Genomic DNA, 15033 nt, shown 5'->3' on the forward strand with positions numbered 1-15033 from the left:
TTTAATCTGGACCCTCAAAAAGTCAACTGTCCACAATGATGAATAAACTAAGCTAAAAAAAAAAAAAAAGCTAACAAGCTAAAAAACCTATCTGATGTAAAACACAGGCAGTGTGGTCCTGAACCTTTTAGTTTAGTCATAGAGGCTCTTCACAGTGAGACACTGAGCCAGTAAGCGTGGCAGGCCAGCTGAAAAATTAGGTCTCCAGTTGAGTAATTCATGTTTTTAGTTGAGCCAGACAATGCTACAGTGAACAGCTCCCAGGAAAAATGTCTCTTTGTTCCACAGGAGAGTCAGTTACAATCAGAATCATGGGCATGGGAATGGAAAATGGGAAGATAAAAACCATATTTCATATGTTTGGCTTCTGTATGCTTGCACTGGGTTTAAGGCACTGCTGCCTTTCAAGCTAACCATGTTTTATGTTTGTGTTGTCGTACAGATCACGCTGGTTAATGCTGACGAACTAAGTCAAATAACCATGTCTTGGTAGAAGAATCTTTTCACATTATGCTGAAGTTGAAAAGGATTTATTTTTGGTTTATTTATCTGACAATGCTGTCAGTGTGCTGATATTAGAAACAGTACAAATATTATTTAAAATTTTTCATTTTATGTCAGAAGCAGACATATCTGTTAAAGGGAGAAATCAGAACATTTACATGCTGTTAGAAAGTTACAAACACACATGCATTGACTAGTCCTGTGTTTTTAAATTTTCATCGGATCCATTTCCAAAATATTTATATATTTTACTCTTTTAACAACATTCTAATTCTTTCATTTATTCAATGTGACCTAAAAAATGTTGGCAACGAGCAGATTTTAAACGTGAAAATCAAATTGATCAGGTTGGTTCTGAAGTGGTGCTGTCTTTGTTTAGTTGTTCAGTAATTAACAGGATGATCTCCAGAAATTCAGCGCAATGCTAAGTCCTAAAGGGTAAATAAAGTCATATATTTAACTGACATAATCTGCCAAAATAATTGTGTTAGGACAGATAAAATTAAATTAAGCTGTCTAATTTTCAACACATTTCACTATTTTTTATCTATTTTTAAGATGCAGGTTTGATAGCGTCTTAGCTAGTTTAGAATGATCTCATGACTAACAGAAACATCACATCAGCACGGTTGAACAAATGAATGCTGCACTGAGTATGTTTCAGACCTTTTCATGTAAATGTGGAGACAGGCTGATGTGGGAATTGAATACATCCCTGGACAAGGGGTCCACCAGGCGTTCCCTGCAGACCCTCACTATGCGCTTGGGCCTGCCAAGTCTGTCCGGCTTTCTCCTCCTCCAGTGGATCCAACTCACCACCAGGTGATGATCAGTGGACAGCTCAGCCCCTCTCTTCCCCCGAGTGTCCAAAACATGCGGCTGAAGGTCTGACGATACGACAACAAAGTCGATCATTGACCTCCTCCCTGGGGTGTCCTGGTGCCAAGTGCACTGATGGACACCCTTATGTTTGAACATGGTGTTCATTATGGACAATCCGTGACTAGCACAGAAGTCCAATAACAAAACATCGCTCGAATTCCAATCAGGGAGGCCATTCCTCCCGATCACGCCTCTCCAGGTGTCACTGTCATTTCCCACGTGGGCGTTGACGTCCCCCAGCAGAATAATGGAGTCCCCGGGAGGGGCACTATCCAGCACCCCCGACAGGGACACCAAGAAGGCCGGGTACTCCGCACTACTGCCCGGCCCGTAGGCCGAGACGACAGTCAGAGACCTATCCCCAACCCGAAGGCGCAGGGATGCGACCCTCTCATCCACTGGGGTAAACCCCAACACAAGACGGCTGAGCTGGGTGGCAACAAGCAAACCCACACCAGCTCGCCGCCTCTCCCCGTGGGCCACTCCAGAGTAGAAGAGAGTCCAGCCCCTCTCGAGGAGATGGGTTCCAGACCCCATGCGATATCTCTCGACCTCCCGCAGATGCTCAGGCCCCTTCCCCCCCAGCGAGGTGACATTCCACGTCCCTAGAGCCAGCCTAAGCATCCGAAGATCAGGCCGCAGAGGTCTCCACCTTCGTCTGCCACCCAATCCTCTTTGCACCACTCCCTCACGGTTCCCCCTGCAGGTGGTGGGCCCACTGGGGGAAGGCCTCACATGTCTGGTTCGGGCTTGGCCCAGCCGGGTCCCGTTAGGAACAACCCGGCCATCAGGCGCTCTCCGGCGAGTCCTGACCCGAGGTCTGGCTCCAGGGTGGGACCCCGGCTCCGCTGTACCGGGCGACGTCACATGCCTCGATATATTAGTCCTCATGAAGGATTCTTGAAACTGTGCTTGTCTCCATTTAGTGCAGGATACTCCACTCATTATTTGACAAGGCCAAATGTTAAAAATTGTAAAATAGTGCAGATCCTTTTAATGCCAGGTGCTAAAATGAGCAGTGAAATGGTCCCTTGCTGCACTAAAAATCAGAAGCTAATTTTAGCATTGTTTTGTTTCATGATCTCAGAACCTTCAAATAATATTACTCGATTCCTATTAATAATAAAGGTTTAGTATTTTGTACACAAACTTCTAGAACATTAGAAAAAATGGCACGAACTCTGACTGCAGTTCAGCTGTCTGCTTCCTGGCAGTGTCATGACAGGTGAGGGTCTTTATAGGACCAACGTGCAAACAGGAGGGTGGGAGCTAAAAGGTGAGTTGAATATTTTATAATAACAGAACTTACAGCAAGGAACAGAGGCATGTAGACAGACATAGAACAGGGAGACAATGGCGACATGGAGCAGGGCACTGAACAGTACAAACCAGTGATGTGAATAGAAAACCAGGGAGACTAAATACTGAGGAAGGGAGGAGAATGGACCAATGGACTGGGAAAGCTAATCAAGGAGGGAATCGGGTGCAGCTGATAGAAGAGCGAATGCAGGAGAATTTAAGGAGAATGACCAATAAACACAGATGAGCATGGATAGCAGGGAGGTAACAGAAACCATCTGAGTGAACAGAAATAAGTAAACAAAGGGACTACCAACAGATCTACAGGAAAAATACAAACTATACATCTAACCAGGGAAGTAACAAACATCTAAACAACAGAATAAACCTAATAAACCTGAATGAACTGAAATAACGCAAGAAGGTAAACAGAACTCAAATCCAAAACCTAACACAGGCAGATTTTGACAGGCAAAGGGGAAATAAAACACTGTGGCTAAAATTGCACCAAACACATTTCCCAGTTAAAGGTGATATGGTGCATAATGATTCAGTGTTTAGTTAGATTGGGAAACAGAGTGATAATTGATTAATTCCACCAACCAACTGGTGGTATGTTTTAAGTACGCAGGTTTCCAATCTAAACTTTGACTTGTAGATAGAAAAGCTGAGTTTGATAAAAAGGACTATTTTTACTGCAGCAGGTCCTTTTATCTGCCATGATTCCTCCAAAACTGGCTGTCTGCATACAAACAAGATATCAACATTCTGGGGCAGGCAATGGGGGCTGGGGGGATTCACACTCTCTCCAGCAACACTCCACTGCATATATCAAGGCAACGTCAAAAATGACACCTGGAAGGAAAAACTCTTGCAATCACAGCCAGTCTGAAGTGGGGAGCTATTTAAGGATGCAGCAGGAAGAAAGGTGCAGATATATGTGGGTAGGAACAGCGATTGTGAGGTCATGTCAAGCTGAAACAGGACAACTTTCTGCTTCGCCTCTCAGCTGCACACAGAGAGGTAAGCTCAGAGTGAGACTGGCAGACGGTTGTGTGTGCTGAATCAAATGTGAGGCGGCTCGGAAGCCTTGGAGTTAGAGAGAGTTGTAATGGCAGCTTTGAGATAGGGCTGAAAAAATGAAAGTGCTCACAGTTGTGACATGTCGCTCCAGAGTATCCTGTTCCTGAACAGTCGCAGGAGAAGGAGCTCCACGTCTGGAAGCAACGGGCGTTGTGTTCGCAAAGGTTAGGCAGGCATCTGGGGGGAAAGGGAACAAGACCAGATCTTAGTGCAGCAAAACTAATTCCACACTTCACTTCAGAACGATTTCAGTTGCGCAAGAAAAATGCAGATATAAAAAAATACAATCCTAATGAGACCTTGTTTTTGTCTAATTAGTGCTAAAAATGAAAAGTAATCTTAATTATGATGCCATTAAAATGAAGAAGCTCCAATTATTGTTTTTAAAAGCTGCAGCCAGAAAAAGCTTGGTTTTATTGCTTATAATTAATTGATTATGAGATTAGTTGGTGATTAATTTTTTTGTCAGCTGACTAATTGAAAAATCTCCAGGATCCTCATAATATGCTTTGATCTTTATTTGTCGGGCTTTCATGCTGTTGGGGGATCAGAGCTAACTGATTACAATTAACCTGAAACTGAGTGTGTCAGATATTTGTTTTAGACAACACAATAAAGCACATTCTACTAACTCTTCCTGACAGGTAAGAAAAATCCATTTCATTTTCCTCTTTATTGTCTTCTTTGTTATTATGTATGTGAGCCTTGGAACTTGTCCAAAAGTTAATGTGATGATGATTCATGTTTTGGATGTTTAAATTAAAAATTGCAAATGACTCGAGAGTGTTGAGTTCTGCAGCCTCCTTGAAATTTGAAAAAGATGATTTCTCTCAGCACAAAAGAATCACTGTCACCTTCAAAGAATGCCTGTTAATGGGATTTTACCGCAGAAAAATTTACACCGCCATCTTCTGATTAATAGTCACTTCCTCAAGCCTCCTTCAGTTTCACATAATTGCCAGCCTTTCAAGCATGCATCTATAATTTCATACACTTTATCTCTCACCTATTAACTGCAGCACAGTGGGGCAGTCGCAACATGGATTGGGTTGCAACAATCGCTTTAATCACCATCATGCTATTTTCTGTTGGTATGTCCATGGCTGCCCTTACAGGACGTGAAATTACAGAAGGCAGCACACTTAAGCACATGCTAGCTGTAAACCGAGGTGTAATTAGACCCAGAGAAAAGGAGATTAGCTCTGATAAAAGTTAATTTTCCTCATTCACTCAGGGGTCATTAAGTAGGCCACAGAAGAGAAATGACAGCTAATATCAGGGATGTAATCACTCTCACATGTCATGTCCTCACAGTGGCACAGAAGGTTGCAGACATCAGCTATCAGAAAAAAAAAAAAACCTCTGGTTGGCTGTCTTTAGTCTGCCGCAAAGCTCACACACACACAGGCCTTTATTTGTACTCTCATTTGTTTGAAAAACTATTAACATTTCTTAAGATTAATCCCTCGTCAGCCTGAAGGTCTCTGTGCTGGGACCACCAGGCAGCATCTGTTATTAAAATGCAACCCGCTGCCATTTTGAAAATGTTGCTGAGATGGCATAATCACTGAAGAGGCCTCCTGGTGCTGCTGAGATTAAAATGGATGCAACATTTCTGGTGCAGTGGATTTGGTCAAAGTTTAAAACCATTTTTTTTTTTTTACTATTTCTTACATATTTCAAGGCCTTTCGTTACAAACTAGATACAGAACAATAATTTATTCAACATTCAGAACAACCTATATCTAAAAACAAAAGTTAGGAGATACACTGAGAGTCTTAGTGAGATAGAAACCTAAGGGTTAGAAGACACCGAAGAACATTTCATTATTAGAATATTTATCTTGTCTTCGTTGTGTGCGGAGGTTTGTAGTATTCTTTGTTTTAGGGGATTATTGAATCAATAATGTCAAAGTAGTAGATTGCATCATTTGAAATGGAAAGTTCTAAAGTGAAAAAAATCAACAGACACGCCCCTTGAAGTCGGAATTTTGACCTGAACATTCAGGTCTTGCAGAGGATCCTTGAGTTCAAAATCCAATATGGCTGCTGCCACAGTGAAGTACACTAGCTGCTCAGCTAATAATGTGTTCTGTTTAGTGTTTTTAAAGTTAAGACAAACTTTATTCAAAGGGCGATTTTAAACACAGATCGGTCATAACGCACCGTCAGCACTTATGCATTTTGATCCTTTTATTGATGGTATTTTAAAGGTACATGTTTGATTTTAAAGGAGTGGTAACAAGCTATAAGTTTCCTTTTAGCTCCAACCCCTAACGGCTAAGGTAGCACGTGACTTGCCACCATCTTATGAGACTGTAGGCTTTGTCGCCATTAAGTCAAAGATCATTTATTCAGAAAGGTTGTTAGTTTCTAATATAGGAAATAACATTCCATAAAAGTTTTTTACTAAATGTGATTAGTCCCGTAAGCCCTCACCTCCCGTGACGAGAGTGATGAAGATGATGAATTAGGCATGAATACAAGCATGGGTTCAAATAAATTTGTGTTTTCACTCTGTCTTCTGAGAGCCATTGATGACTTCAGGTGCTTGAGAGCACTTTCCTTCCTAAGAATGTGCTGCATCACCTCAAAAAACCTGTGCTCAGTGGCTTGCCTGGGGGGTCCCCCAACTGAGTGTTATTATCAGTTATAATGGACAGAGTAGCCACATGTTTTTCTTGTTCACAGTAGTTGGGTTAAAACTGAGTCCTTTTAGAATGTTTTCTTTCCTCAACTAACTCAAAGAGTGTTTGTGTTTCCTCCTCTCTCTAGTTGGGGTTCCTCTTAGAGCTCATGGCTGCAGTGATCACCTCAAATTTAGTGTTTATATACACAACTCAGTGAACAACCACCTTCAAATTTGTGACCAAGAAATGGTCGGAATAAGTACGGAACTGATTGTCTTTAGTTACATGAATATACTGAATTGTTTCAGATATTCGTCATAAAAAAGGGATAAAACATTATGGTGCTGAATGTGAACTTATCTTCACAACTTTATCTTAACATTTCTCTGAGAATATTCTTAAATAAGAAATCTGATTCAGTGATTAGTTGTTGCCTGGCATTTTCTAAATAATTCATCCAGAAACAGCTTTGTGTCACAGCAACATGTCGTAAATCAACTCGGGCACTGACACTTGACATATAGACCTACACTTGAAGTGAGAATCCGATGCTTTATAACTAACTTGATTTTAAATAGGACATTCATGTTCCAATGTGGCTGAGTTAAAACAATTCTGCAAAGACGAGAACAATATTCATTTATTTTCAATTTATTGGAAACACTTAGTGGCAGTGGTTGCAGCAACCAGTATTAGGTTGAGGGGGAGAACCATTTTAACATACAGTATGTTATGTATGGTCATATACAATAAATTCAAATATTATTGAAAAGTTCATTTATTTCAATAACTTAATTCACTGAGTGAAACACATTTTATAGGTTAATTACACACAGACTGATGTTTTCAAGCCTTTGTTTTTTGTTTGTGGAGGTTCCTCCAGCTATTTCACAGTGTTAGTATTTTGTTTCTTTCACACAGTATATCTGTTTGAGTACACTTTTTTCTATTATAATTTTGGGATGTTTGCTAATATGGGTGCACATATTTAGTAAACACTCTATGTCTGTGCAGGATATTAACTGTTTATTACTTTTGCTGAGGTTGAAGGAACTAGCTGGGGAGAGCAATTATGATGCAATACCAGGAAGTGGAGGAATCCATCAGGGTGAAGGGGGGGGGGGGGGGGGGGGGGGGTGGGACTCTGGAGAAGCTGACAAACTCTTAAAGCTCCACTGTTTAAAAGAGTTGTTGGTGTTAGGATATCTTAGTATTCATATTTGTGTTGTAATTATAATTTGTAGGTTTGAATTAGTTGTTTAGGTTTATTTATTGTTTTAGTTTTCTCTCCCCTGTATAAATTATTGTGTGTCTTGTGTGAGAAGTCAGTTCTTGTTTGTTATCCTTAGTTAGGTTTGTCTTAGTTGATATTTTCTTTTGGGCTCATTTTCCTGGATTTTGAGTAGTTTTGATGGATTTTTGTTAATATTTTTTGAGAAAAATAAATGGAGGATATTTTTTGTATGCCTTTATCCTTCACCTTACTACATGGACCCTGCCACTGTTAATGATGATTTTCCACATACAATTAATGAAAACATGACATTTAAGATTAGAATACTACATCAGATCAATAAAAAACATTTAATACAGAAATGTGGGCCTAATGAACAATGTACTAAATACCTGCTATTCTTAAAATGATTTTAATTTTAATTTTTTTAATGTACTTTTAATCTGACAAAGTATTCCCATTGAAAGGCATATTCTAATTTATTGAACAAAACTGTTTACACACACTACCGGCCAAAATGTTTAGATACACTTTCTCACTTAATGGTTCTCTTTATTTTCATGACTACTTACATTGTAGATTCTCACCAACTACGAATTAACACAAATGGAATTATATACTAAACAAAAAGTGTGAAATAACTAAACATTTTTTAATTTTAGATTCTTCAAATTAGCCACCCTTTGCTCTGAGTCCTGATTTGATCTCTTGGTATTCTCTTCATGTGCTTCATGAGGTGGTCACCTGAAATGGTTTTCCAGAGAGTCTTGAAAGATCTTCCCAGAGGGTCATTGAGAGACAGCCAAAGGTTAATTTTTCAGTTATTACAGCAAAAGGCTACCACTCTAAGGAATCTTAAATATAAAACATAATTAAAGTTATTTTACAATTTTTTGTTTGCTACATAATTCCATATGTGCTCATTAAAATTTTTGATGCCTTCATTGAGAATCTACGTACAATGTAAATAGTCATAAACATAAAGAAAACCATTAAATGAGAAGGTGGTTCTAAAATATTTGACTGGTAGTATATAAAGTATGTCTACAGCATACTAAAACGTCTTTGTATGGAGATGTTGCCATCAGTGATGTCAAATGGAGCACTGAGATCTAACAGGACAAGTGCAGGGAGGTTAAAGACAATGGCTGAGCCATTTGTAACTTCAGTTGGTTTATATGGTTTCAGAACTATGTCCAGGCTGGAAACTGACATCTCTGGTTGATGTTTAGAAAGTATTTTGTTAAGCATTTCAGAAATAAAAAGGAAGGTTGCAGTTCTAAATTGGCTACAAATGTAGATTCAGAATGGATCTAAAACCTGTAGAAGGACAAACTAATGAGAGGAAGTACTCGTACTCGTACTCGTCGTCTTCCGCTTATCCGGGACCGGGTCGCGGGGGCAGCAGACTCAGCAGAGACGCCCAGACAAACCTCTCTCCAGACACCTCCTCCAGTTCCTAAGGTCCATAAAAGTCCAACATGCACCGGGAACAGGTCCGACTTAGTGCGGGCAATGCGGACCAAACTCCTGCTCCGCTCGTACAGGGACCGGATGGCCCCTAATAAAGGGCCCCCGATTCCATACTCCTGGAGCACCCCCCCACAGGGCATCACGAGGGACACAGTCGAATGCCTTCTCCAGGTCCACAAAACACATGTGAACCGGTTGGGGAAACTCCCATGAACCCTCGAGCACCCTGTAGAGGGTATACAGCTGGTCCAGTGTTCCACGGCCAGGACGAAAACCACACTGCTCCTCCTGAAGCCGAGGTTCGACTATCGGTCGGACTCTCCTCTCCAATACCCTGGCGTAGGCCTTACCAGGGAGGCTGAGGAGTGTGATCCCCTTGTAGTTGGAGCACACCCTCCGGTCACCCTTCTTATGAAGGGGGACCACCACCCCAGTCTGCCAGTCCAGAGGCACTGTCCCCGACCGCCACGCAATGTTGAAGAGGCAACCATGACAGCCCTACAACATCCAGAGACTTGAGGTACTCAGGGCGGATCTCATCAACCCCCGAAGCCTTGCCACCACGGAGCTTTTTAACCACCTCGGTGACTTCAGCCTGGGTGATGAAAGAGTCCAACCCCGAGTCCCCAGCCTCTGTTTCCACCACGGAATGCATGATGGCAGGATTGAGGAGATCCTCGAAGTACTCCTTCCACCGCCCGATAATGTCCTCAGTCGAGGTCAGCAGTCTCCCGCCCCCACTATAAAAAGTGTTGGCGAAGCACTGCTTCCCCCCCCCTGAGGCGCCGGACGGTTTGCCAGAACCGCTTCGAGGCCAACCGGTAGGCCTTCTCCATGGCCTCACCGAACTCCTCCCAGGCCCGAGTTTTTGCCTCTGCCACAGCCCGGGCCGCAGCACGCTTGGCCTCACGGTACCCGTCAGCCGCCTCAGGAGTCCCACAAGCCAACCACAGCCGATAGGACTCCTTCTTCAGCTTGACAGCATCCCTTACTGCCGGTGTCCACCACCGGGTTCTAGGATTGCCGCCGCGACTGGCACCGCAGCTCCTCTCTTCACCCGAGTGTCCAAAACATGCGGCCGAAGGTCTGATGATATGACAACAAAGTCGATCATCGACCTCCTGCCTAGGGTGTCCTGGTGCCAAGTGCACTGATGGACACCCTTATGTTTGAACATGGTGTTCGTTATGGACAATCCGTGACTAGCACAGAAGTCCAATAACAAAACACCACTCGGATTCAGATCGGGGAGGCCATTCCTCCCGATCACGCCTCTCCAGGTGTCACTGTCGTTCCCCACGTGGACGTTGAAGTCCCCCAGCAGAATAATGGAGTCCTGGGGAGGGGCACTATCCAGCACCCCCGACAGGGACGCCAAGAAGGCCGGGTACTCTGCACTACCACTCGGCCCGTAGGCTGAAATGATAGTCAGAGACCTCTCCCCAATCCGAAGGCGCAGGGGTACGACCCTCTCATCCACCGGGGTAAACCCCTACACGAGACAGCTGAGCTGGGGGGCAACAAGCAAACCCACACCAGCCCGCTGCCTGTCCCCGAGGGCCACTCCAGAGTAGAAGAGAGTCCAACCCCTCTCAAGGAGATGGGTTCCAGAGCCCACGCTGTGCGTGGAGGCGAGCCCGACTATTTCTAGTCTATATCTCTCGACCTCCCGCACAAGCTCAGGCTCCTTCCCCCCCAGCGAGGTGACATTCCACGTCCCTAGAGCCAGCCTAAGCATCCGGGGATCGGGCCGCTGAGGTCTCCACCTTCGTCCGCCACCCAATCCTCTTTGCACCGGTCCCTCAAGGTTCCCCCTGCAGGTGGTGGGCCCACTGGGGGATGGCCTCGCGTCTCTCGTTCGGGCTTGGCCCGGCCGGGTCCCGCGAGGAGCAACCCGGCCACCAGGCGCTCTCCGACGAGTCCTGACCCCAGGCCTGGCTCCAGGGTGGGACCCCGGCTCCGCCGTACCGGGCAACGTCCCCTGTATTTACCTTATTTTGATTTTCGCTCTTTTTACAAGATGTAGTTGTCGACCAACAGTGAAAAAATCGTTGCCTGTCCACCTTTTTGAGAGTAAAACCACTCTCACCAGGGACTGAATCAAAAGTATAATTAACAGTGAATGCTTGGTGGAGAAAGCGGGTTGGGTGATACCAAGTTTTTGGGAGGAGGAGGGTGGTTTACATTACCAAATAATTATGTTATTTTGCTGATAAAAGAAAATCAACAAGTTATTTATGCATTATTTATTTATATATCAGAGTGATATGTTGTTATATTTGGTGGGGGGGGGGGGATGAAATGTAGTCCTAAATTGAGTGCATCATCTGCCAACCTGTTTGCCCTGTAGGCAAACTGCAGGGCAGTCCTTTCTTGTTTTCAGGCACTGAACGAGCCTATTTAAATCTTCCTTTGAGATCCCCAGTGCAGGGAGGGGATCTGAAGGCAGGGGGGTGGTTGGTTTATGGCAGGAATTTGTGTCTGAATGGGATATGGAGGAGTTGGCTTGAGGTGTGAAGTGCTGTTTTTCATACCCTTATTAGAAGCCATTTAGTTGATTAGCTAGGCGATGATTCTGCTCAGGGTAGAGGGAAGGGACCCTGTAGGCAGTCAGGTTTATCAAACCATTCCCAACAGCAGAAGCATTTCCATGTGAGAAGCTTTTCTTTAGCATTTCACTGTAGCTTCTCTTTACTGCTTTGATCTCCTTGGTCATTTTGTTCCTGGCCTGCTGATACACGGCTGTGAGCCTCTTCCTTATCCCTGTGCAGCTGTCTCAGATGAAAATTGAACCAAGGCTTATTGTTATTGTATGTGCAGAAGGCCTTGTCTCCATGCACGTCCTCACAGAAACTGATGTATAAATGTCTGCCTGTAGGTTGGAATAAAATGAACCAGAGAGTGGTCAGAAAGTCCAAAAGCAGCCCTGGTGATGCCCATGATATGCATCCTTTAATATTATGTAGCAGTGGTCCATAGTGTTTTTATCCCTGGTGGGACACTTAATGTGCTATCTGTATTTGGGAAGTTCATTGGAGAGGTTTTCACTGTTAAAATCATAAAGAACAATGATGAGAGAGTCTGGATGCTTTTTCTCCATGTCTGTTATTAGATCAGCCTGTCATTTTTCAGCATCTGAAGTGGAGCCTTGAGGTGGTATGTAAATGCCAAGCAGTACAAACGAACTCCCTCAGTGAATAAAGCAATTTTTAAAAAATTTATAAGAAAAGACTCCAGGTCCGGATTACGTCTTTTTTAACACTTTGATATCTCTGCACCAACCTTCCTTTATATAAAACCAGATTCCCCCACCTTGCTTTTTCCCCAATAAGTCCAAGTTGCTGTCCTCCAAACAGCTGAAAGCCTGGTCTCAGAATGGCGCAGTCCGGGATGTTCTCACACAGCCAGGTTTCGGTAAATCAGAGGGCTGAAGATCCCCAGAGGTCCAACTTTTTACAGGTGAAGAGAAGCAGTTTATCCATGTTGTTGGCCAGGGAACGCACATTTGCCAGGTGGATTGAAGGCAAGGTTGCACGTAGCGCCCACTGTCGGAGTTTCACAAACACACAGGCTCTCTTCGATCTCCAGCGGCATAGCCCAGAGATAGCCGCAGCTTCACTGGCCAGTCTCAATGAATGATGATGATCCTCAAGAGAGGATTTTAGAAGTTCCTCTCTGCTGAAAGAGGCCACATGATGGTGGCATAAAGCGCCACGAAAACACACAGAAAACGAGTAAAGCTCCAAGGCTCCCGTCAGCAGTGCCATGTTGTATTGGATAATATGGCTAGTTCCTTACTTTTGACTGGGCTCGGAATGTAGCCCACATTGGGAGTGATAGTAAGTTACAAACTATATCAGAAAAGGGTAAAACCATTATATTGTTTTGTTTGTTTTCTGTGAGCTTTTATTTGAACCACTGTGGGAAAAAATGTGGACATCCTCTCTTTAGCAACATCAAGTGCAGCATCCTCAGTTAAAATAAATTAAAATTAACTAAACACTTCGACAATGCATTAAAAAGCAGATGTCGGGAAGTGTTAAGGGATTCTTTACAAGTGTATTAAGCCCATGTTGTCTTTCCCAACTGTCTCTCACATGATATTAAGCCCTAACTAGTCATGGATTGTCCATAATGAACACCATGTTCAAGCATAAGGTTGTCCATCAGTGCACTTGGCACCAAGACACCCTAGGCAGGAGGTCGATGATCAACTTTGTTGTCATATCGTCAGACCTTCGGCCACATGTTTTCGACACTCGGTGAGAGAGGGGCTGAGCTGTCCACTGATCACCACCTGGTGGTGAGTTGGATCCGCTGGAAAGGGAGACAGCCAGACAGACTCGGCAGGACCAAGCACATAGAGAGGGTCTGCTGGGAATGTCTGGCAGAGCCCTCGGCCAGAAATGTATTCAACTCCCATCTCGGGGAGAGCTTTGACCAGATTCCGGGTGATGTTGGAGACATAGAGTCTGAGTAGACCATGTTCTCTGCATCTATTGTCAATGCTGCTGCCCGTAGCTGCAGCCGTAAGATCTGCGGTGCCTGTCGTGGTGGCAATTCCCGAATCTGGTGGTGGACACCGGCAGTAAGGGACGTTGTCAAGCTGAAGAAGGAGTCCTATTGGTTGTGGTTGGCACATGGGACTCCTGAGGCGGCTGATGGGTACCGTGAGGCCAAGCGTGCCACGGACCAGGCTGTGGCAGAGGCAAAAACCCAGGCCAGGGAGGAGTTCAGTGAGGCCATTGAGAAGGACTACCAGTTGGCTTCGAAGCGATCCTGGCAAACTGTCTGCCGCTTCAGGAGGAGGAAGCAGTGCTTCGCCAACACTGTTTACAGTGGGTTGGGAGGCTGCTGACCTCAACTGGGGACATTATCGGGTGGTGGAAGGGGTACTCTGAGGATCTCCTCAATCCTGCCATCATGCATTCCCTGGTGGAGACAGAGGCTGAGGACTCAGGGTTAGACTCTTTCATCACCCAGGCTGAAGTCACCAAGGTGGTTAAAAAGCTCCGCGGTGGCAAGGCTTCGGGGGTGGATGAGATCCGCCCTGAGTACCTCGAGTCTCTGGATGTTGTAGGGCTGTCATGATTGACATGCGTCTTCAACATTGCGTGGCGGTCGGGGACAGTGCCTCTGGAATGGCAGACTGGGGTGGTGGTCCCCCTTCATAAGAAGGGTGACCGGAGGGTGTGTTCCAATTACAGAGGGATCACACTCCTCAGCCTCCCTGGTAAGGCCTACGCCAGGGTATTAGAGAGGAGAGTCCGGCCGATAGTCAAACCTCAGCTTCAGGAGGAGCAGTGTGGTTTTTGTCCCGAAAAGGGTGGCTTGTCCTCTTCAACTTGCCTCTTAAGATTGGAGGGGAGTTCTGGCATCAAGTGGAGGAGTTCAAGTATCTCGGGGAGTTCAAGTATCTCGGGGTCTTGTTCACGAGTGAGGGAAGGATGGAGCAGGAGATCGACAGATGGATCGGTGCGGCTGCCGCAGTAATGGGGACACTGTGCCGGTCCGTTGAGGTGAAGAGAGAGCTGACAAGCATCTGAAATTAACTCCCTTAGACATAGGGTGAGGAGCTCGGAGCAGAACCGCTGCTCCTCCACATCGAGAGGAGCCAGTTGATGTGGCTCAGGCATCTAGATCGGATGCCTCCTGGACACCTGGAGGGGACTATGTCTCTCGGCTGGCCTGGGAACGCCTTGGACTTCCCCCGGAGGAGCGGAGGAGGTGTCTGTGTAGAGGGAAGTCTGGGGTTCTCTGCTGAGTCTGGACCCCCGCGACCCGGTCCCGGATAAAGCGGAGGATGACAAGTACGAGTATAATATTGATCCCTCCAATTCCAAAACAGTTTTTAATTAAGTTAATCTTCCTAGATTAAATTACCATCAGAAAAAGATTTTGGAGATACCTTCAGCAGCAAATTAATTC

At 44.7% G+C, this 15033-nt stretch overlaps 1 protein-coding gene across 2 annotated transcripts in view; it reads right to left on the minus strand.

The window, feature by feature from the left end:
* Nucleotides 1–15033, minus strand: part of cntnap5a (contactin associated protein family member 5a) — a 299922-nt gene that overhangs the window by 120408 nt on the left and 164481 nt on the right. For both annotated transcript variants that reach the window (XM_047371007.1, XM_047371008.1), the window contains one exon: nt 3839–3945. In XM_047371007.1, the coding sequence (XP_047226963.1) occupies nt 3839–3945 (107 nt within the window). The remainder of the gene's footprint in view (nt 1–3838; nt 3946–15033) is intronic.

Source organism: Girardinichthys multiradiatus, chromosome 7 (genome assembly GCF_021462225.1).
Source record: "Girardinichthys multiradiatus isolate DD_20200921_A chromosome 7, DD_fGirMul_XY1, whole genome shotgun sequence".
In the NCBI taxonomy this organism is placed as follows: domain Eukaryota; kingdom Metazoa; phylum Chordata; class Actinopteri; order Cyprinodontiformes; family Goodeidae; genus Girardinichthys; species Girardinichthys multiradiatus.